The 24,578-nt window shown below is 40.1% G+C and overlaps 3 protein-coding genes across 4 annotated transcripts in view; 1 reads left to right on the forward strand and 2 right to left on the reverse strand.

Annotated features, from left to right (window-relative positions):
* The window catches only part of invs (inversin), a 20,015-nt gene extending 18,066 nt beyond the window's left edge, over positions 1–1,949 (reverse strand). Inside the window, exons 1-3 of one of the 2 annotated variants that reach the window (XM_026370674.1) lie at positions 1,876–1,949; positions 1,648–1,723; positions 464–569 (exon numbers count right to left, since the gene is read on the reverse strand). In XM_026370674.1, coding sequence (XP_026226459.1) covers positions 464–466 — 3 coding nt within the window. In that variant the 5' untranslated portion in view covers positions 467–569; positions 1,648–1,723; positions 1,876–1,949. Of the gene's footprint in view, positions 1–463; positions 573–1,647; positions 1,724–1,875 lie in introns of both variants that reach the window. The other variant, XM_026370673.1, reaches the window with a different exon arrangement.
* erp44 (endoplasmic reticulum protein 44) lies at positions 1,915–12,071 on the forward strand. Its single transcript, XM_026370675.1, has 11 exons — positions 1,915–2,051; positions 5,182–5,254; positions 5,968–6,007; positions 6,339–6,454; positions 7,281–7,465; positions 7,544–7,659; positions 7,755–7,929; positions 8,075–8,186; positions 8,276–8,417; positions 9,921–10,023; positions 10,127–12,071. Exons 1-11 carry the CDS (start codon positions 1,992–1,994, stop codon positions 10,235–10,237), a joined length of 1,233 nt encoding a protein of 410 aa, XP_026226460.1. The 5' UTR covers positions 1,915–1,991; the 3' UTR covers positions 10,238–12,071.
* An 88-nt stretch (positions 12,072–12,159) lies between these two features.
* Positions 12,160–20,875, reverse strand: stx17 (syntaxin 17). The gene is made up of 7 exons (XM_026370676.1): positions 20,711–20,875; positions 19,573–19,776; positions 19,395–19,460; positions 17,476–17,802; positions 16,774–16,824; positions 15,133–15,219; positions 12,160–13,183 (listed from the first exon to the last, which is right to left on the reverse strand). Exons 2-7 carry the CDS (start codon positions 19,693–19,695, stop codon positions 12,929–12,931), a joined length of 909 nt encoding a protein of 302 aa, XP_026226461.1. The 5' UTR covers positions 19,696–19,776; positions 20,711–20,875; the 3' UTR covers positions 12,160–12,928.
* Positions 20,876–24,578: the final 3,703 nt, after the last annotated feature.

Consider the following 24,578-nt stretch of genomic DNA (forward strand, 5'->3'; position numbering starts at 1 on the left):
TTTTATTATTTTATCCACCTCATTTAGTATTGTTTTTAATCAATACTGAAGGAAGCGGTGTTTATATTTCCTAACACATAACTAAAAAGGACATTTTGCTTCCTTTCTCTCCACCGCTGATATTCAGAGAGGGGAGAGAGAAATCTTCCCCTGACTCCATCTGTGAGTTGCTGACATACTGTGAACCCCCTATGGACAGCTTTAGACCATAAAATATTAATGCTGGGATTCAATTCAACATTCCACCTTAATCTCCTTAACAATTAGGCTGTTACAGCAGACACAATTATGTTTGTTATATGCAGTCTCAACGGTCCTGACTCATGAGAGAGAATTACAAACTGGTAGAAAAGGGGAGACACCTACGTAACCAACTCCTGGTAACTACAGAAAATAAATCTCATCTGGGATTTAAAACCCTGAAGTAAAACTGGTTAGCTCTCTCCGTGTGTTGGATTCTTACCATAGCTGCATTGAAGGGAGCACTTGAGCAGATGTTCCCCAGTTTACTGCATCCTTGGTGGGTGTGGAAGCACGTCCAGGTCCCCTACCCGCCCTGATCCTTGCTCCTGCTGGGGCAGAAAAAGAGGATCACTCACCTACGGAGACCAGCCCACCTGTTCACACAAATAACTGCCAGAAAAACACTGCTACTGTGCTGATCACAGACAGAGGGAGGATGCCTCAGAGTGGCAGACTGCTTTTGTTCGTCAGTATAATTTAATGTGATGAAGTGAAATTATCTTTGATTTTGGGCTGTGGAGCCTGTTTCATTAAGCAGCAACTAAACAGTGGTGGAAACAGTAACTCAGTACTCAAGTAGTGTATTTAAAGAGAACACTCTTTAAGGTGTGCTTTTGATTGCACAGCATTCATCTGCCAACTCCAATTTATTATTCCTTTGAATTTACACACAAAACGAGCCATGTTATTATAACATACGGTGCATCATTTATAGATTAAAGGCCTTGCATGCCAACACAGGTGTTTTTAATCACGGAGCTGAAGGTGGAGATTTATGGGAGCTTCTCATTAAAATGGAGTATCATTGTTATTTATCCTTCAACAAAACAAACTAAATCACCACTTACAACTTTGTTTTTACAAAATAAGATATTCTGCACATCAGAGCAGGGATGCTTTATTTTGCTGGTGATATGTTTTGATCCTACATTTACTCAGGTTAAAGTCTAAATGCAGGACTTTTAGTACTCCTACAGTGTAATACTGACACTGTCACAGTAGCAAGGATTAAGGATCTTAGAAAGCTACTACTTCCACCACTGTAACTACATCACGTTACACAGTTTAGGAAGAAACATGGGTTTGGAAAATTGTGCATAAGACACAAGTTAACCAAGGTCCTAAAAGTTGTTTTTGCACAAGGCTGCAAACAAAGATTTGTGCTATACAGTTTGTTTTTACTCACTTCTATTAAAGGCATTGCTACATGGTGGAAAAAAGCGCGTTACAAAAAGTGAATCATAATGATGCAACTTGCCCCTGATCAAGAGAAATCAGTTACTCATAAACGTAGTAAAGAAGAGCAGAGAAAATCCGTGACAATGGCTAAACTGGACATAACGTTAATGCTATTGGATTTTAATCATTCTTCTTTCCCTCCTTTTTCGTCTGTGTCATATTTACCGTTTGATTTTCTTTTGTCTCAGATGAAAATCTCTGGAAAGTTTTCCCCCCAGCCTCACCGTTGACTCTCCACCGTCTGGAAAACAAAATACTACAACTCCCATTACTGTTGTAAAGCCATTAATCGCCACGTTTGTAGTTTTTCTCCCCGTCCAGCTGAACCGGTTGGACGACTTGGAAAACTACATTAACCATTAAGCTAGGCGACTACCGGGAAGTGTCACTCACGTTTCCGTGGTCACCGTAAGATCGGCTCGCCGTTGGTTTCCTGCTGCAGCGAAAGAGCGGCGTCGAGACTCATTGGGAAGACTCAGTACCACCACCTCCACTAACTATACTGTACAATGAAACTGTTAGCAATACCTCCCTCTCTCGATGTCCGCTTTGTCACGGTTATACTGCTGGTAAGCGTCTGCATCTTTTATAACATGTCCTAACAGTTAGCTGCTTGTAGCTAACGTTAAGTAACGTTTGTTAGCTTGCCATTGGATAATTAGCTAGCTGCTAGCTAACCGATGAGCCTCTGCTTGCTTGCATGAGACATGTCTTTTAAAGTGGCTAAGGAGCCAGCTCACTCACTGCTGAAGCTGTAGGTATTTAGCAGCTTCACAGAAGAGGCCTTTTGACTGTGGTTCACCTAGCGATTTGCAGGTCTAGCATAATAACGTAAGTTATCCAGCTGCAATGTCAACTTAGCCGGTTGTGTTGAGGAAGCTTAGCTTTAGTGTTATAACAAACCAGAATCCTTCGTATGTAATTGAGATATTACTTATAATACACGGTATGCTCCTAACTCTAAAAGCGAGCTGAAGTTGGGCTCATGATAACTTTGTTGGGAGGTGAAGGATCCAGTTAGCATTAGGTGCTAATACATACTGAAAAAATTAACATAATTTCTAATTGCTAGCAGGGTTAGGTAAAACATGTTTATTTCTATAATGTGCTGTTGTGTTGGTGCGGGGTTAGTAATTATTACTGTTGTGATCCACGAAGTTATACTTGGACTCTGTGTGTCTGTGTGTCGCTCTGAGTGATGCTCGCCGGTTGGTGAATTCCTCTGTTGTGGCTCATTCTCATTGGCTGAGAACCCGGAACAGGATACAGGGCAGTGTAGGCCTGAAATGAAAACTTTAAACTTAGGTCTGAGCTGCAGAGAAGTGGCTTCACAGGTTCAGCAACAGCAGCCGTGGCATTTCTTATCTCTCTGCAGCTGTGTCATAGTGTATGACAGGGCTCGGTGACTCCTTTTCTCTGTTGAGACAGTTCAATACTCAGCAAAGAGATTTGGAGTGTCCATGATTAGGGAAGTTGTTGATGAGTTGTTGCCCATTTTGTATTATTCTAAAATTTGATGAACCAAAACTAAGTGATTTGAAAAATATCTAACAGATCTGTCAGTAATGAACATGATCACTTATAGTGCACCTTCTACCTATAGTGCATTGTTAGTCAATTATCAGAAAAAAATATTTGTAGCTTGTTTGTTAGTGAGTTATTCATCATGTCTTAAATTTGTATGTCTATGAATATATTCACTGTTCCCAATTTATCCAGTGAGAAGATTTACTTTCCCAGTTATGTCTTTGCAAATGTAATCATTTACATTCTGGAATTTATTTTGGACAAACAATTGCAATGCACATTTCTTTGATTATTTTGCCATTTATTTGACTGAATTATTAATTGTCTGAGTAGAATAAAACTAAAATCTGTACAAATAATGACCATTTGTAGCCTTAATTTTATATAAGTGAAATATTAACACTAAAATAATGATAGTGGCTGATGAACTGACAGTTTGTGTTTAAAATGAAAGTCCAGTCACATATTTAAGTAACCCATTAAAGCATGAATCAGTGCTGTGGGTGGCTATTTCCCTGTTTTGCTTAAGAAATTAGCAACCTTTCTTGGAACCTGTAGTTATATTTGTGTTTGTTACATCATCGAGGTAAGGTCAGATACTCCTATTTGAAAAGGGTCTTCAGAAAAGCTCACAGCAGAACCATAAGCATTCATGGTACAGGGTCTCAATATGATGCAGAAAAATATTGCACTTGTAGACTTGAGGATATAACTTAGTAAGAGTTAATTATTTGATCCTGCTACATCTGCCTTTTTTGATTTGCATCTCTGTGCTTTCCACTGACAGTCAATACTTCTTAATGTTAGTGCGCTTTCCCACATTTCACAATTTAGCGAGTGTCATTTTAGCCCTTGAATTTTCTTCATGTCGATCTCTTTCATATTGAATTCTTTTATACTGTGCTGCAGTCAGAGCTGGAATTTAGAAATCCCTGCTGGTACATCATAATTACAACCCTTTTCTTGTTTGACTTGTCCAGTGAGGCAAATATAGGAAAGAAAAATTAATGTCTGCCAGTTTTTATTTGTCTAGTACAAAATACTGCTCCCCAGGTAACCGCTAATTTTATGTCAGTGATATTTGACATTAGAAATGGCTTACTGTATGGCAGCTGTAATATTCTCTTTTAAGTTTACATGTTATGTAGGGTCTAGGCTTGGTGTATTTTGAGGATTGTAATGATATAGTGAAAAGTAATTGGATGTTGGGGAAACTCTAAGCACTCTGCCCAAGAGTTTCATTGGAATCCTATTATCACTGGTATGTACAATAAAACCTGCGAGATAGAGAAGTGTATGACAAAAAAAGGAAGTTTGTAAAATATGTGCAGTGTAATGACTACATTTTTGAAGTAAAAAGTTAAGAAGAAGAGCTTCATCAGAGTCCCAGTGAAGGAGTAGATAACACTGTAGTTCACACACTGTTTACATTTTGACCATGAATATTTCTCATTAGTCTATCAAAATGACATTTGGTTATTAGTCAACATGAAGGGACATTTGCTCAAAAGGTAAAATACTTGCTAATTTGAGGCTCCCATTGTTGTATTTATGCCAGTGAAAATGTGTGAAGTTCATTCCACAGTTTCCTGGGTTAGATTCAGATTCATGATTCAGATTCATGTTCATGTAGGATAGAGTTATCGTTAGTTCAGATAGCATACTGAGCATACTGAAATTTGCATGTCATTCGACAGGTATGGTAAGGTATGTAAGGCATGTTAAAAGGTGACATAGTTTACTGTATACTTGCTGTAAAACTACTACTGACTAGAGGCGGACTGAGGAGACACAAGAGAGATCTGAGCTTTCCTGGGACACAATGGTTGCCCCTTGGGAAAGAAACGTCTCTGCTGCTCGTTTGACTCACTCTCCACTGCAAATCTAATCACTGCACAGAGCTAGAAAACAGATCTATTGGTCTTCATTATGTTCTGCATCAATAAGATTGCATGAACTGTTATGGACGACCTGATTTTAGTATCACTGTTAGTACTTGATGTTGTGAGAACTGGTCAGTCTGTAGGTACTGTATGGTGGTTGACAGAATGCTGACAGGCTTGTTTGGAAGCTCATTTGTCTTCACAGTTTTTTCTCTCTCAACCCAACATGGTCTCAACCAGCAGTTACAGGGTCCAATTGCTGATCTGCCTTTTACATGTGTGTCTTTAGGTGATGGGCCTCTCTACTCCTGGACAAACAGAAATCACCAGTCTGGACTCGGGCAACATTGATGATGTCCTAAGTAAGACAACACACTTTACTCTTAAAGTTTTTTAAAAGAATAGTTTGAACTTGTGGGTAAAGAAAATGAGAATTGGTGTTTCTGCTGAGATGTTAGAGCTAGCAGCTAGTTGACGTAGCTCTGTATGGTGACTGGAAACCGGGGGGGATTATTAATCCCTTGTATTTGCTTCTCATTTTTCTCTGCAAGAAAGCAAATAAGGGTATTTTGTAAAGTATCAAACTGTTCCTTCAGTTCGGTTTGCAGGATACCATGAAATTTGGTTTACTGGTAGCAATGATAAAATCTTTTTCTTATAAATACTCAACTATGACGTGGAGAAGAAGTCCTTTTATCTGGGATGCCTGCATCTGTTCATAATGGCCACACCTACTGCTTCCATCTCAGCTTTTTAACTGGTTATTAAGATACTTGGTGGATTTGGAAATGTGTTTTTTGATGTTTTCTTTTTTTATTATTATCATGACCTATTGGATAATCATTTTCACCAAATAAACATTTAATAACCTTCCAGAAATCTGTGGTCTGATAGATGCATTTTTATGACCGTGAGTCACTGGTCATAAATTTCTGTTTCTGCGTGTTCTTTCTTGTGTTATTCAGGGACGGGATACTTGATTAATTATTTTACTTTCTAGATATACATTAATGAGTGCATTCAGTAATGTGTGGAGTCTTATATTTATTTTGCGTGTGTGTGTGTTTCCTTTCAGATAATGCTGGGGTGGCATTAGTGAATTTTTATGCAGACTGGTAAGTGTGTGGTGTCTCTCACAATCACTAGGCCACTGTATAATATGCCAAGAGTATTTACATTGGGTGTAGCTCCTGATGCTGAGGATTTTGATGGATGCCATATAACACTATAACAGATTAGTATCATTTGTAATTAAGATTTTAGTTGCGCTTTCATTTATTTTGAAAAGGTTTAACACAGAGTTGTTAGAATCTATGGATAATGGATTTGTTTAGGCCAAAATCACTGGAAACATAGCCAAATCCTGCAAAGTGTAGTGTAGTAGTATTCATTTTCAAATTCTGAAAAGCTTTTCGACCTCACAGCACTTCCCAATCTCCGCTACAGGTGTAGATTTAGCCAGATGCTCCATCCAATTTTTGAGGAGGCGTCTAACATAGTGAGGGAAGAGTTCCCTGATACCAAGCAGGTGGTGTTTGCTCGCGTCGACTGTGACCAACATTGTGAGTATTTGTTGTTTCCGTTTTTTTTTTCCTTTCTAACATTACCAAGAAAAGTACCAAACAATATACAGATCCACATAATAGTTAAATCTAATATATAACTCAATAAAAGACCTAATATAATTTATTAATCTTTTTTCTTTGAATTGAAATGCTCATCACAAGATGTATTTTGTAACAATCTTTTCTGAATCTATTATGTGAATTATTGTAGTTGTTAGTATATATATTTTAAATATAGAGTACCATGTTGTGGTGGTTGGTGATCTCTTGCCCTTAACTGCGCCACCTAAACACCCTACTTCCAGATATAGGAAATAAAAAAGGTGCACATACACGACTTGCACTATATTTGATGCACATATGTACACATAGATGCCCAGCACACCAAAGCACAGACACATAAACCACCAGCCTCAGCCGTTTGAGATAAAGCAAATTAAAGAGAATTATTGATGACCTGCAAACTGTTTGAAGACTAATGACAAAACTGCTGCTTCCTGTGAAGACTGGAGGCTTAGAGACACCCTGCAGGGAGATTGACACCTGCCACATGCACACACACACACACACACACACACACACACACAGTCATTCATTGTGTGCAGAGAGAATATTTACTCTTGGTGGGGGGCAGCTTTCATGTGGGAGATCAGAGCTCCATGCTGACTGAAGGCAGTGTTTTCAGTCTGAGGTTTAACCGTCGTTCTCTGTCGCAGCTTCACTCCTCATCCACCTATCCCCATGTGTTTTTACTCAGTCCCCCCCCCCTTCTTTATTAATTGATTTGTCCTTCTTTACTTAACTTCTCTGCGTCTGTGTGTAGCGGACATTGCCCAGCGGTACCGCATCACCAAATATCCAACGCTGAAGTTGTTCCGCAATGGAATGATGATGAAAAGAGAGTACAGGGGTCAGAGGTCGGTGGCAGCCATAGCTGACTTCATCCGCCAACAGCAGGTTGACCCTGTGAAAGAAATACACTCACTGGAGGAGGTTAACACTCTGGATGTAAGTGGCACATTTACAGATGATGTAATTAAAATCTAACTTTCCACAACGTAACACTTTTGTTTTCTTCTTAAACAGAGGAGCAAGAGAAACATCATAGGTTACTTTGAGAAAAAGGACTCCGATAACTACCACACATACGAAAAAGTTGCCAACATCCTTCGAGATGATTGCACATTCTTGGCTGCTTTTGGGTGAGTCACAGCACCATCTTTAGATCTGTGTGGAGTTCATGCATGAATGTCATTTTTATTATCCTTAACCTTTCCTAACGGCTTCACTCTTCTAGCGATGTCTCTCAGTCTGAGCGCTTCAGTGGAGACAATATAATCTATAAACCTGTGGGTGAGAGCGTCCCGGACATGGTCTACCTCGGTTCACTCACTAACCTTGACTTAACCTACACCTGGGCCCAGGATAAGTGTGTGCCTCTGGTCAGAGAGATCACCTTTGAAAACGGAGAGGTTCGTCACCCGCTTTTGCACATCACACATCATTAGCATGTCTATACTCTTTTCTTCTTTCTTTGTTTTTTGTCTTTTCTGTTGTGACGTGATGTATATAGAATCCTAACTAAATGTATATACTTTATGTTTGTGTGTTTTCCAGGAACTGACAGAAGAAGGGATCCCTTTCCTCATCTTGTTCCATATCAAAGAAGACACAGAGAGCTTAGAGAAGTTCCAGCATGAAGTAGCTCGTCAGCTCATCAGCGAGAAAGGTGAGTGTTTGCAACAATTTGTACTTGTCAGGGATGTGAACAGTCTCATGTATATGACATTGGTTACAGTGTTCCTTTCTTCTCTTCAGGGTCTATAAACTTCCTTCACGCAGACTGTGATAAGTTCCGCCATCCTCTGCTCCATATCCAGAAGACTCCAGCTGATTGTCCTGTTATTGCTATAGATTCATTCAGACACATGTATGTCTTTCCAGACTTCAAAGATCTTGCGTAAGTATTATCTTTCACTCTGTCTATAAAATGTTCAGCATGCACTGAATATATATATACTGTGTGTATATATATATAGTATATGTGTAGCAATGTAGTACTTTGAACTAGGGAACTACAATATCATAAATCTTGGCTAAATTGTATAGTCATTTCATATTTACCCACTATATGAGTCCTTGCTCTAAACATTAGAATTTATGACCTTTATCTGTAACTGTTTAATGCAGAAGAATAATAAATATTAATAAAAAACTCACCACTGATGCACCTGTGATTAAAAAATTAGTCATTCGCATGTCAGATGGGTTTGATATGTGAAGCACTTTTGGACACTTTTGAGCAATTACTGCCTGCTACTGGCTACCTAAATAATATCATTTACCCCTATGTGAAATTATTCATAACAAGATCTTCTTAAATTAAGTTAATTTAATTACACGCACACACCCACATCACAGTCTACTGCGTACTGAACGCCAGAGAAATGTCACACCTCCTAAGATCTGTCCTTTATGAATGGGCCAGGACACCGGAGCTAATGTGACATGATTTGGCACGTGCAATAAGTGCTAAACTAATCCAGTCTAATCTAATTTAATCTTATTTATTCTGCCCCACACCACACTGCTTCCCCCATCCCCAATCAAAGACTGATCAGATAGACAGGAGCCGCGAGGACTGACCAGCCTCCACAACCTAATTACATCACATTACCACTGCATGTGGCACACAGCTCGTAATTACATTAGCGCAGTGTATGTTCTATAAGTATATGTGTGTGCGTGGGTGTGCTGACACACAGGTTTGACTAGAGAGCAGCTCTACCTGTGTGATATGACAACTGCTCACGAGCTGTGGTTAATAAGCACACTTCACGCAGTGGATATGGATTAATGCTGCTTCGTGACACGTCTGCAGAGACTAATGTCTCATCCGCTGCTGCCACAAGCTGTTGCATCTTAAAAATGGCCAAGTGTCCAACCTGCTCTGTAGGTCAGACAAGTCCGTCTTTATTGTCGTGTGTAGGAATGTCTTTGTTGAAAGGCAACAACTTGCTCATGTGGAAGAGCAGGTTGTTTGTTAAGCGCAGGTTTGGTGAATTAATTCCTGGCTCTCAACAATCACTCATGTGTGAAGGAGTAAATCTACCTTGGTTCATTTACCATGTCAGACCATTGCTTCTTTGTTTCTTTTTCGTCTACTGACTTCTGATAGACTTTCTTTCTTTTTACTGTCAGATAATATTTTTGTAAGCGAGTCTTCAAATGGGGCAGAACATGGAGTCCTGATTATGGTCATGATTCAGGGCATGATTCAGTCTCAAAGGTGCACCTTCTAGTCAAAGGTGGCATTCAGACTGAAATGAGAGATTTGTAACAAACAGTTTAGTGAATGTGCCTTGTTCCTATGAAGGCTGATGAAGAAACAGAGGACAAAGTAAAAAGAGACTCAATAAAATACATAATGTTCTTGCATGGTGTGTTTTGTTTTTTTTTGCAGTGTCCCTGGCAAGCTGAGACAGTTTGTGTTGGATCTTCACTCTGGAAAGCTTCACAGAGAGTTTCATCATGGTCCTGACCCCACAGACAGCACACCTGGACAGGTCGGACAGCAGCATAAGCAAGATTTGTGGAGTTACTGGAAGCTGAGTTTTCTGTGCAATGTAAAATGTGAGTTTTTGTTTTAAATTTCACTTTCGCCATCAGGAGGAGTTGGTAGGAGAAGTGGCCAGCAACCCTCCAGAGAGCTCGTTCCAGAAGCTGGCGCCCAGCGAGACTCGCTACACTATCCTCAGACGGGACCGCGACGAGCTGTGACCTCAACTGCCTTCCAGTGATCCTGTGACTCAATGCCACGCCCCGGGGTCAGGGAGGGGGTTAGGGTTGGGACAGGCCAACGGGACAGAACAGCAACACCCAACACCCTTACTGAAAAGAGGAAGATAGAAAGGAGGTGTGGAGGAGGATGAGAAGGAAAGAGGAGAATAAGAAGAACAGGAGGATAAGAGAAGAGTACAGTCCATGACACAACCATGTTGGAATAACCTATATTTTCATAACTCTTTCACATACAATTTTTATTTTGGAGTAAAAGGAGGGGGGTAAAGAAGAAAGTGTGTGTGGGCAGGGTGTTAGGGGCATTAGGACATCAAGAGAAGTGTTTTTATTTTTATTTTTTGGAGCTTGTAAATATGTTTGTGCTACATGGGAGTCTCATTGTTGGTCTAAATTAAATGCAGTTTTCTTTATTTTATTCCTTTCTTGTTCATCACTCTGCTTTTTTTGTAGGAAGAAAACAGAACAGTTCCTTCACTCCAGTTGTACGGTTCTTATCTGTGGGTAGTCCAGTTCAGCCAGTCTAATAGGAGACGCTTGTTTAGTCTCACTGACCTCATGGATGCATCTCAATACGACCAACTTTAGTCTAGTTCATTTGTATAGCACAAGAAATAACAAAATGCCTGTTTGAATTAGCTTTATCTCCATATCTTCTCCACACAGAGTTCTGAAGGAATAAAAACATATTTTGAAGGGGTAACGTCATTTCAAATTAAGATTAGAGACAAAAGATAAAGAGACAAAGCTACTCCAACCTATTGAGATGCACCCCTTTGCTCCCTGGTACTAAATGCTAATAGTTTATGGTGTCTCTTTAAGTGCTTATAAAAACGTTTTCCTCCCCTTGGATCTTCGTATGTTTTACCTTTTCACAATGCTGAATCACAGTGGATGCATTCAGGATTTCTTGCCAACAATTAAGGGAAAATGGTGTAATGTAAAATTGAATGAGCTTTTAGATCATCGTAGCAAACCGATGTGGGATGCAGCAGATTGCCCAAAATACAGCATCCCCACAATGAAGCCTGCTGGTGGCAGCATCATGCTGTGTGGAGGCATCTCTGCTGCAGCGCCTGGATGTCTTGTGACGTGGTCAAATGAAAACAGAAGAAAACGTGTGTATGTCATTTTTTAAAGCATAACACAAAAAGCCAGTTAACACAGGAATCCAAACATAGAGGTTGGGGCAGAATAAATAAAGCTAAATTAAAGTGTTTCTATTGATCAGTGGCAGAAAGCCTGACTACATCCATCACTGTAATACAGTCAAACATGCAAAGGTCAAAGAGTGGTGGTTACTTTTCATAGGCACAGTATTTGCTATAACACCTCCGACTTGTGTTCCTAGGAATGAAAGAGGAAACAATGTTTTGACATGGTGTACTTTAACATGATAGTGAATTTATAAAATGGCTGTTTTTGCTGTTACCTGTTGTCAAATGTGTCACGCTGCAGGAGAAAAGACTGCGTCCTTCCAAGTGTATAAAAACGCAGAGCAACGAGGGGAAAACCCATGCAATGAAAAGTGGAAATTTACAGTCTGACACTTTAAACAAGTACTCTTAAAACTGCTTTCGGCACAAGTCTAGATCCCTTAGATCCATTCAGTGTGAATGAATCCAAAAGTGGAAACCAGATTGTATGTAGTGGAGTATGGGGACCCATTCCTAAGTTTGTACTTAGATGCCTGCATAGTGACATATCAGCCCACATACAAAAGAGCAACAGGGGGGAGAGTGATGCCATTTCTAAACCTGTCATCTCAGAGGGGAAGGAGAGTGAAAAAAATGTAAATTAAAACCATTTTACAGGATGTTTGTTGTCTTATCTGATGCTTTGAACGTTAGTCTCTTTGAACTTTACTGCTGTCATTTACTGTTCGGTTCATCCAACGAATGGCATTAACGTTGAAAAGAAACATTTTATTTGGCAGAAAACCAGCAGCAGTGACATCGATACATGAACGTTTCTTAGACTCTAGCCTCTGAAGAGATCTGGACCGTTACACTTTCTTGTGTTTTGTGCAAATTTGCTGACACACTTTGCAAAACAAAAAAAAGTCAGTATCAATATACAGTATAATCTATTTAAACATTAAGGTATTAGCACTTTAATTTACAATATTAATCAAATGTAACACCACAGTGATGTTAGATCAGTTTCTCCATATATTGTATTTTCAGTAGTACAGCTGTTTTCCTTTGGGTCCTCTGCATTAGGGAACACTGATGCTGATGTAAACTTCTAATAGCCTGGACACACTGACTGTTCTTGTTAGCGATAGCTTTGGACAGAATCGTTTGGGTTAATTTATCTATTTGGTGCAAAAGTCCTCTTTTAGTAAGATCAATGCTCATAGCAATGTTAGGCTTGACCCACCCACCCACTAAAAGTAGAAGTGTAAATAACGGCTCTGTGAGCAGAATAAAAAAAACAATTGTGTATAAAATTAGATTCCTGTTCTCACAGAAACGCCATTCACATTTCAACATCAAAGTATCCGACTCTCAAGTTAGGCTGTTATAACATCTTTGTTTCGCAGCAGTGCTTGGAACGGTACGCTTGGCGTCAGCACCTAACATTGAGTCTCTTTGAGTCAAGTTTGTGCTTCTGATTGGTCAGTCAACACAGGAGCCTGAAGCTGGAGTCAGAGGACTAAGAACTGTTGGCTTATTTGTCTTTGCTTGACTCATGTTCAGCTGGTGGTTCTGGTGGCGGTGCTGTCAGTTGTTTCATCTGTTGCTCCACTTGGGATTTGCGGTGTTTCTGGACTATGTTGCCCCCTGCGAATCCCAGGGCGCCCCCTCCTAGAGCAGCAGCCACCCCTGCAACTTTGAACCCAGCCAGCAGGCCAAGGGGACCTCCTATTACACCACCCAGCAGCGCTCCAGCTAACGGCAACACTGCCAACTTGTAGCCCACCGCCTAGAGAGACAGAGAGAAGAGATTAGTTTAACACACATACATACACCTTTGCAAGCATTAGCAGTTTAGTGCTTCAAGACAGTCTCTGCAATAGAGTTCGGATGTGTCTATCCTTTCATGATCACACATTGACCCACAGAGAAAGGCCGAGGAAAAAAAAAAAGAAAAACACAAACAAGCCTGCATGTGAAAATGTAAACTGACACTTCCACACATGCATCAAAGCTTTTTTATTATCTTCATTTAGGGAGGAATCAGAGAGATGTGGCCTGTGCGTTAATACGGCTGTTATCATCAGAGTGGAAGGTGCTCTTTGCTGATGGCAATTAATGACTGATTCTCTGACCGTCCACACATACACACACAGGGACACACACTTGATTAACACTTCACCATTAAATTAATCTAGTTCAAAAGCTTGCATTGCTTGTCCCCACCCCTGTGGCAGTTGAGGAAATTTTAATTTCATCTGAGCTGAGTTAAAAGGATTCTGGGTACAGGTAGCAGAGGATGGAGGAAGTGTGTGTGTGTGTGTGTGTGTGTGTGTGTTGTGTGACTAAACCCACTAGTGTGTCTGCTGCTGTTTGACCTGATGACAGATTACAAGCGTGCAAATACGTAAAAAACATCTGACATCCTCTCTCACCCGCTTTATCTCTCCACACCCCCTCGTCGGTGAATCAGAATGAACCATAACCAAAGAACATTTCATTATTTGAAATGTTTATTTATAAATGTTAAAGTTGAAATTGCTAAATTGTCACTTTTTCTAGATTGTGATATTCCTTGTGTTGTGACAGTTGAGGTCATTTGTGGTGCTCACAACATTAAATCACATCAAAATACCTCACTTTCTGACAAAGACATAGTTCCTGTAAAAACAGTTTAGAGCACAACATCAACACTGTTTGTAAAAAGGGATGTTATTGTTAAACTAGCAAAATGTCACTTTTGAGTTGTATGAGCATCACAAAAACAACTCACCTCTTCCATGTGGGCAGTGGCAGAAGTCTCAGTAAAAAGGAGAAATCATGTGCTTGGCTAGATACCACTCGAGTTAAGCAATAAATATGTTTTTTCTGTTTTTGGATGAACTGGTGGTTGAGCCAAAAGACTTTATAAACAGCTATGAAAATGCTGTTTTTCATTTCACTTGTCCGGTGTTAGCATTTACAGGTTTTCCTCAGAAACACAAGCATCATGACTCAGTGTCAGCGACATTGCTGAGTGTCTGTAATTACAGTCTCATTACTTCACACCTCCATGATGTACCTAAAAGTGTGTGCAAAACAAAGATCAAAATAGACTCATTTCTTACCTCTCCTTTAATCCCAAACGAAATCTTGAAGGTAAATTAAGAAAAGGCGTGTTTTTGAAAACATAATTCTTTGCAGGGAAAAAAAAAAAAAAGGCTGGTTCAGCTAACAGTGTGTGTGTATGTGTGTGTGTGTGTGTGATTTGAGAATAACAGGTGATTCATCTGGGTAGTGCAAACAAAAAGTTCAACATTTCAAGTGTGTAATATGTGTGAAGGGCACTGAGTTGTCCCTCTGAGTTATACTTGTAGTGCGTAGAACGGTGTAAGCGTGTACTGCACTGACAATGGAAGTCTGAATGCTGCTCCTGAAAAACTATTAAACAGTCACTCAAATCTCTCCTTAATGCTGCACACACATAAAGACATAGACCCTCTCTTGTCACACCTCTAATCCTACCTCTCTATCACTCTCCCTCCCCTCCACTCCTCTCTATGGCTCTCCTCTCTCTATTTCCTTAATTGCAGCTTTCCTCCGTATTCGAACGGATCAATAGGGACAAACGCTGTGGAATGGCTGGGAGGCAAAGTGCCATCGATCTCCCCATCTCCCAAACACCACACACACAAACACATGCACGTCAGATCATCAGGACATGCACATGCGCACGCACACAAGCACACACACACACACCTTCCCCAGGCTCTTGGTCCCCTCCTCCACGTTGGCAGCGGCTGTGTTGATGTTGTCCTCTATGCTGTCAATCTTCTCCTGCTGGGACTGATGCACAGGGGCGAGACACACAGGAACAAATATTAACACACATACAGTCGAGCACCGCTGCATATACATGTGTGAAAGAGCAACCACCTGTCGTGCACCATTTCTTTATTTGTTTTCTTTTTCTTTTTTTTTTTTTACATGTCAAATTTTTACTCCATGGCACACCAGAACATGCGAAGGGTGTGCATGAAGCTGTAGGTATATTGAAGGGAGATTATAAGGGGGGTGGGGTCCGTGCATGTGTGTGGCATTGTGTAAATCTCATGAAATATTCAGAGTGGCAGCTGTCTCTCTTCACATGAGGGCTGGGTGGACACAGTGGCCAAACAACAAGAGCACTTTTCTTCTCCTTTTCTTCCTCACCTCTCCTCAGCACTTTCACTTCCACACTCTGAACTCAGAGTGCTGCCCGTTTTTACTGTTTGTTATTTTCTAATAGTTTGAAAGATCTAAAGCAGTTGTGACTGAAAACAACAGTTTTGCACTTCACCACTAAAATTCACAGATTCTTTTTCTTTATCATCTGCTCTGTGTTTTTTTGTTTGTTAAAACACACAAAAACAAAAAACATTGCCTAGACAGTAGGGTTTCTATGCACAGGATAACAGGGTAATGAATATATATATAATATAATAGCCCCTGTTTTAACCTTATAGTGACTAAATAAAACAAAACTAACTTAGTAAGTTTAAAAAATATTGTAAGACAACACATTTGATTCAGCTAACTTATGGTGGGAATTTTCGTGTTTTACAGATTAAATAACTAATAAGAAATCATTCATTAATAGTTAACTAAATATTGTATATAATTAATTTTAACCCATGAAAACAATGCAATGAAAAAATACACAGATAAGCAGAGGCACACTCAAAACACCGGAACAGCCACTAACATGACGCATGTACAGACACAGACATAACCACGCACTTACAGTCACTCAGTATTTCCACTGTGACTGAGCACTGGAATATTACTCCCCTAACGGCCTCTTTCACCCTTAGAGACACCACAACAACATGTCTATGCTCTTTCTGCCCCTCTTGGTGCCTCTGTCTCTTTTTTCACTCTAAGTACATCTCCACTATCTCTCAGTTTCTTTCACTCTTAATCTCTCCTTTACCCAGCTTCTCTGCTTCTCCCCTCCATCCCTGAGGATAGAGTGATAATCTCAGCTGCCTGTTCTCCACCTGCTCTGACGGATCCCTTGTTGCTGCTGTTCCCCTTTGGACAACCCGCTGTCCTCCCCCCAAATCCTTCTTCTCCCCTGTCTACTCCTCAATCTCTCCTCTTGCCTGCGTGGAGGGCCTCTGGGGCCCCACCAGTAGTCATGCGCTGATCTGTCTAACCTCCTCTGAGAGGAGACTTACCAGGCAACATAAACACACATGGTCAAATACACACCCCTTCCTGGAAACACTATAGGGGAGCCGCCTCTGTAACATTGTTTTCAATAACAGGGGTAGCTGTGCACATATGTAGATAGACACATGCATGCAATGTTGAAAAGTGAATGTAGCAGCCAGGAAGTACAAGATTGTTCGTACTCACATGGACGAGCAGAGAGAACTCTGTCACCAAACCACTGAGCTCCTTCAGATCCTGAGAAGAAAATTTAACACATTTAATTTGATGATTATTCCATAGATATGCATTTATAGTAAATCCGAGTGAATCAGAGTGAAAAAAGGAGCAGGTACTGTATGACTGATCATCAGGTCATCTAGAATTAGAGAATTAGTGCAGTGCCAAACAGTTGATAAAGACCAAGAATGAAAAATACTTTCTTGTACTCATGTTTGCTTTCATTGTAATTATTTTCTTTTGTCATGTAGAAGTAGGAAACCACCAGGTGTAAATTATAAAATGTATACTTGACACTTGAATGTATATGAGCCACTGTTAATGTTATTAGTAACGTGTGTTTTTCATTGTTCATTTTTCAGCATTTTTTCTGATATTTTAGGTCAGCATATTCTAGGCGTAGATTTGTTGTCTGCTATGGTTAAAGCACATATATAGATGCTAAAGTTGCAGATACCTTTGTTTATGTGTAAAAATAAAACTAAACATGGAGAATAATCAACCACAAGAAAGTGAGAGTTGAAACCGTGTACCTGAAACTGTGTACCTGCATACTAAAAAGTAGTCTATATAACAATAAATCTGGAAAATAAAAGATGAAATGATAGACATCATGTTAAAATGCTACTGAAAAATAACTTCTGGAACATATTGTCCACACATGCGTACCTCTTCCAGCTTGTCCCAGGACTCTGCCGCACTCTGATCGGCAGGGATTTCTGGAAGGTGGAGTTGTATTTGCCTATCGGACACCGGCTCCTCGCCAACTTCACCATCAGCATAGCTACTGCTGGACGCACAGCTGGATGTCTGAGAGCCAGGTGTGGGTGGTGGCGTCAGCTGAGACACGGGGTTTGAATGCAATAGTAGAAAGTTCTGTGCGGCTGCCAATGCCCGGTCCCTGACCGGTTTGACAAGCGCTTCCAGAGCGTCAGCATCTTCAGCGCGGACCCGCGCGCAGAGTTTCTCCATCTCTCTGAGGTTAGCTCTCAATTGCTTCAGGGGGACAAAGAACAAGTAGTTTTCTCAGACAGGGACTACTATACTGGGACCCTTGATTAATAGGCAACTGACAGAAAGGCAACGAGATAAATGTGTGTGTAAATCCATCAGTATCAAAAACACACACAGACACCCATTAAATATAAAGCATCTGTATAAACATAGACCAAGATTCACAATAAATGCTCTCATCAAATACAAATATTTTAAACAGAAAGGAATACAATAGAAATTATACTAAAGTAAGTAAACTGATCTACTGATGGGAAATGTGTGTGCGTCTTGGCAGGGGCTTATGTAAGTTCAGATACAAGGTTGGGGAAAACAAGCTCTCTCATCCCGCTGTGGCCTGAGGGTGACAGAAGGATTACATTCTAGCCGTCAGCCCTCCATGCTGCAGTATGACCCCAGCTCAGGGGGGTCAACGTGCTGCCAATAAGACATTCTGCTAATTACTCAACATAAATAAACATACATGTATACACTTGTCCTTGCATACATAAAACTGAAAAACACACTGACTGGTCTCACACAGCCAATAGCAGATATTCACGACATAACATATTGACTCTGCTCCTCTTTGCTGTAGCTGCTGTGGCACAGGTGGGGGTACTCAGTCACCAAGTTTGGTAATCGAGTTGTGGGAACATGTCAGACAGCAGGGGGAGAGAATGTTTCTAAGAAACAATGGCAGATAAATAAAAACATAAACCGACTGCAAAGGCAGAATAAGTAAATTAAAAAACCATAGTCAAAATGACATATAGGCCCACCTACTCTCTGAAAATGGAATATAAGCACATACGTACCCACATGTACACACATCTACAGCAGAGTAAACTAACCCTATTCTAGATTAACACTATGAAGACATGGGAAAGCACTCTGCATGTGTCCCTGGGGTTTGTAGGGTAATGGTGAGAGGATAGGTGTATGTCTGTTATTTCACCTTCAGAGACACGCAGACGCTTCCAGGCAACAATGTCTCCTGAGGCGTTTCACACCCACCATGTGAACAACACAAGTACTTAGACACACAAGAGCTGGTCTGTATGCGTTTGGGTAGCTGCTCCTGATTTTTTTTTTTTTTATAAAAAGAAAATATTTCTACACAAAAGGTTGATTTTGTCACACAGTCTTTTCTCACAGATGTATGTATTTATATTAAAACTTATGATACTGCTAAGCTGCTTTCAACACCATCACACAAGCTTTGGAAACACCAAAATGTGTATTAATAATTTCTTTGTCATTTTGTGGATTGGTGAGTGCTTGGTAAATGTTCAGATGATTTGAAACAATGTGCTATGCCGTTTCTGGTTCATGCTTGTTTGGCAGGTGATGGGTCATATCATTATCTAAAAAATCATCATGTTTACAGATGTGCCAGACTCAAACGTAATAATGAAGCAAATACCTCTGTCATTATTAATATTAATGGATGTGAAATTGAGTGTAATGAGGAAACTGTGACATATCAAATAGCTAAATAATTAGCAACACAACATGTTTTTCAAATTTACAACATAATATAATTTACTGGCAGGTTGGTTATCACTATCTCTTTACAGGGTATGATCTTATACCTGAACAGTTCTGCTGGCATTGATATGCTCCTGATGAAGACGGCCCCACTGCTGGCTATGTTGGTACTGCGAAAATGAAAGAAAAAGTGTAATTTATTCATGTGTGTGAGTAAAGAGTGAAGTAAAGAGTGCGGATGTGACGGTGCGATCATGTCTCCAGCCAGATTTCAGCTGTCACCTTTAGTATGTTACTGTGGTGTTTCTGTAGTCTCTCCAGGTCCGTGGGTAGAGCCACTTTAATGAACTTGTGGACCGGCACCTCCAGGCGCCTTAGTGTCAGCTTGTTGCCTTCCTCTGCCATGTGTCCCGCTGACTACCCAATACCTCTGTGTAACTTTAGACACTGCACCTGCTCGGCTTTATGTATCTGCCCCCACAGACACTGTAAATACCAGCATAGCATGATTTTATTAAATATATATATATAATGAATAAACTCTGTGACACATGCAAGTCTGCCCACACATCTAAAACTGGCACCTCAATGAGCTTAATAAAAAGTTTTCATACCGCCATCACACCAGAGTAATTTAAGTATTACTGTTGTGATATATAACAGTACAGACTATGATGAAATTATTACTCAATGAATAATTAACAGAAATTAATCAACAGAAAACTGGTAAAAATAAATAATAATAAAAAGTAATTTATCAAGCATATGTGAACGATTCTTTGTTTCAGTCTGATTAAATGTGATAATTTGCAGATTATCCTCTGCCTTACATGCGTTTCTATTAAGTATGTATAGACAAAATAAGCTGTCAGTATACATTATCTGAAGCTCATGAGAATTGTGACATTTTTCACTACTTTATGTTTTTCCAAACTAACAATAACCCCTATTTCGGAAAATAAATAACCAATTATATCTATAATTATAACCTAAAAAGATCTTTGCAGCCCACGCACCATGAATACATTTACAATTCTTATTATGAGAGATCGTCTGTATATTAATTGAGAGTTTGATGGTTGTTAAACCTGATACTAGAATCTAAGGAGCACGTAGGCATTTCTAGCGTTTAGAGGAAATACAATTATAGTCTTAAGACACAGTTTAAATTTGTGTATCCTGATTTCACTTTTTATAGTTTCTTTCAGTCAACACTGGGGAGAGAATTGGTCCAATTTCATGAACGGAGTCGTTACTAAAGTACTGCACACATTTAGGTTGATAACAGCTGGTAGCTACTAAAATATTAGCAAGGTAATAAATGTTAGATGACACGTCGTTACTAGACGATTCACCCATTTATCCACTAACTCTAATCTATTCGGTGATAAACGGAACTTGAAGGACACAAGACACTTACCAGTGAAAATATCGGTGAATTATATAATTTATATTCACTAAAGATTGTTGTGAGCCTCCATACTATGGAGAATATTAACAATTAGAAACTTAAGTAAATCTTCAGCAAAGCTTTCGCTTTTGTTTCTGATAGTTTAGTGTTTGTAAACAACTCTCTTCCCAGTGCGTCCACGAATAGTTTCCGGCGTCAAACAGCACCAGCGGAACATTGTGTTCCTCTTGACGTGTCCCACTGATAGTGTCCCCAAATCTTAAAACCTAACCCTTGATATTTATAATAATCCTGTGGTGACTTTAAAAGTTTTATTTTAGGTGTTGTGCACTTCTAAAAATTGTAATATGTGTAATCCTCTAATTATTGTAGTAACTATTGAGGATGCTGAGGTCATGTCTAAGCATATGTGTGAGTTTAATATTTTATGACATATCCGTTGCACATATATGCTACCTTGTCAGTATTTTGGGGCTTTTTTTGGGACTGAATATTTAGACAAAAAATATATATAGACTATATTACATGTTTACTGTTTATTTTAATAGCACTGTACCTATGTGATTTTTTTTAGAACACATTTTATGGCTAGTAGGAAATTCAAAAGTGGTTGGGTTTTTACTAGTCTTTGTTCTTCACAACCTCAAAATTTCCCAAATCTTTGGTACAGTCCTGCTGTGGGGTCAAAAGTTTTGATGAAAGGCAGTTATGAAAGTGACAGTGATAGTGTCGCTATATGGTGGCATGTATAAACGTGGGTTTTTTATTTCTAAAAATGCATGACTGGGTAAAAATAAAGATAACACGGTAAAGTTTTAAGCTGTGGCCAAAAAAAAATTCTAATTAGGTCACAGCCTGAGTTGCAACACCAACGAATAACTCAGACCTGAATATAAACATTTTTAATCACCCAGCTGAGGTTAGTTCCTTTAGTTTCAGATATTTGCAATGTTTAAATATTTTGTTCCTTCCATTCAGTTTAAACAGTTGGCAGTGAGTATAAATAGCATCGATCCTGTGGAAAGAAATGTAAGTGTGATATTTTTAACTGTGCTATGTTTGGAAGAGAGAGAGGGAGAGAGAAAAAGACATAATTGGGGTTCCCCCTCCTCTACTCTGAGATTAGCCAGTGTGAGTGGGTCTATTGCATGTCTCCTCTTCTCTTCTTCAGCACCTTTTACCTTTGACATTTAGGCCAACCCCCCACACACTCTTCCCTCAGCAGATGTTCCATGCAAGGGGCCACAGTAAAACATACAGTCCCCAGCACTAGGGGATTTCCCCTGGTGCTGTACACATGTAGTAGATGTGTGTGTGTTTTTGTGTGTGTGTGTGTATCTGTCCACTTCCAGGGGACTCCCAGAGTTTCAGACTGAGGGGGAGTAACAAAGCTAACGGTGAAAGTCTAAATAGCAAATCATCTAATGTTTGGGCTCGAGTGTCTGACTATATGTGTGTGAGAAACTGTGTGTGTGAGACTCAGGGGGACTCAGGTGCCATTCACTTGAGTCTAATCCAGGAAGTTTGTCAGCAGGAGTGGATGCCTGCAGGGAGCTCTGTTCCCATCTTACCTCCTGTATCATACTGATTTTAAAGCAGGTGGGATCAGCACATGCTGATGACACAGTGAGTATTTTGACATGCCATAGTAGGAAAAGCACAAGTGTTCAATTTCACCAACCTTAGCGATTTAACTCCAGTGTCCCAGTAGGCCATGGTAATGACATCGAGACAGACAGTGACAATGAGGCAACACCAGGACCCCTGAAACTGAAATGGCTAAGTTGAATTTGGTTGTCATTCATTTTTTTATCACGCCTGTGCTTTCCCTTCTGTGACCAAAATCTGCTCAGATCACCATCCGGATTTTGTAGAACTACAGGTCCCTCTTAATATGCAGCCATTTTGACATCATGGCAATGTGGCATAGGTCAATAGTGTGAACACTATGTGAACACTACCAACAGAACTTTGACAACTTTCTATTTGTTGAAATGTCTCTATATGTTTGGAGCCTGGAGCTGTTTTACATTTCTGAATGGATAAGTTTTGAACCCACAGCTAGAAAAATATCAGCTTTGAACGTGTGTGTGTTCTAATGGGATCTCTAATTAAGACTCTGGGGGTATCTGCTATCTGTCAGCGCTGATCGATCGGCTGAGGGACTGACGGCTCACTGTGTGTATGTGTGTACACGTGCACAATTGTGTGTTTTTCCCTCTTCAAGCAAAGCTTGCTGCTTTGTGGTCACGTTACTTTACCTGTCGGTCAGAAACGTTGTTGTCGTACATGGAGGATTAACACATCCACCCAATCAGACATGGCGTGAATGGTCGTTTTCAGCAAGCTGATCAAACCCAGACATCACATTCCCTGAGAGGTGTTTGACATATTGTTGTTTGTCACATGACACAATCAGAAAACATGCATGCAGAAAAACATTCTCAAAATGTTTATGTTCACACGCAGTTTTTTTTTACTTCCAGTGTGTTTCTGGTTTCCCCAAATGTCTGTTTTATTAGAAAGAAGTATGAACCTCGTGGGATAGAAGATTTGGTGTTGTGTGGTGTTTTATGTGGAGCATCGGCGGTGCGGTACACTTCACACTTATACCGTATACTCTCTCTGAACTTGATTCTGCTACACTTCCCTTTTTCGCTTTCTGTGACACACACATATAGAGTTGTTCACAATTTCGCCACCACAGTTACTATCAATCACCTGGCTATCAGAGACAGCGTGTGTGCGTGTGTGTGTGTTAGTGCTCATTCTGTTGCGTAGGAGGGCGAGTGAGTGATGGCAGTGACAGTATAGACGGCATGTGCTGTGAAATGTCACTGTGGCAATCGATGGTGTTTAACGAGGGTGGAGGCTGATCTGGACCTCATGCTAACATGGAGCTCTCCTCTCTCCCCCCTCCTCACTCTCCTAATCCTCCTCTACTCTCTTTGAGAGCATAGGGGTCCCATGAGAGAGGGACGAGCCCTATCAAGAGGCTTTAGTGTCTCAGCCGACACACACACGCACACACACACACACACACACACACACACACACACACACACACACACACATACAAACACACATTACATGTCTAACATCAGCTCAAACTTGGTCTTCTGTTTCCTTTTAAAACCACTGTAATTTTTAGTTTTCGTTTGCATCTCGAGTGAAAGAGAATCACAACACAGGAGGCAGTCGGGCAGAATAATCAGAACTAGTTTATGATTTCAAAGTGCTGAACAGAAAATCCAGTGAACCAAAGAGAGAGAAAAAAAATCGAACAGGAAACTCAAACCAGAGAGGGACATTGAAAAAACAGCTTTTTTTCCAACTTTTTTTTTTCTTTTTCGTTTCTCTTCTTCAAAAAACAATGCACAACTTGTACCACAATATTTGAAAAAGCTAAAAACACTTCAAAATATTAGTTTTATATATATATATATTTATATTTATATCTATATAATTTGCGTTTTTTCATATTTCAAACTGCTGCCGTGAGTGTGTGAGTGGGTGGTGGAGGCTTAGGGACATCCCCATAGAGCCCGCAGTCTGTGACACAAACACAGGTTGAGCTGTTTTGACAGGCTATGGCAGCTCTTGACAGCTTATAACACACCATGCATATGATCCTGGCTTCTCTAAGCGTACACACAAAGACAGTACGTCCTCCACACTCTCACATGGCCTCCACAACAGAAACAAATACAAAAAAATAGAGCATGACTGCGGAATGTTTCACCCCTGGATGTACAGCTATCTGTCGAGCACCCTCCTCTCCCTGACTCCCCGTCGTCCCCCAGGTGAGCAGGTAGGGTGTGTGTCTGTGCCTCTAGCCATTCTCAGGGTATAAGTGCTTTGAAAGCCCATTTCTGTC

Source organism: Anabas testudineus, chromosome 16 (genome assembly GCF_900324465.2).
Source record: "Anabas testudineus chromosome 16, fAnaTes1.2, whole genome shotgun sequence".
Lineage (NCBI taxonomy): Eukaryota > Metazoa > Chordata > Actinopteri > Anabantiformes > Anabantidae > Anabas > Anabas testudineus.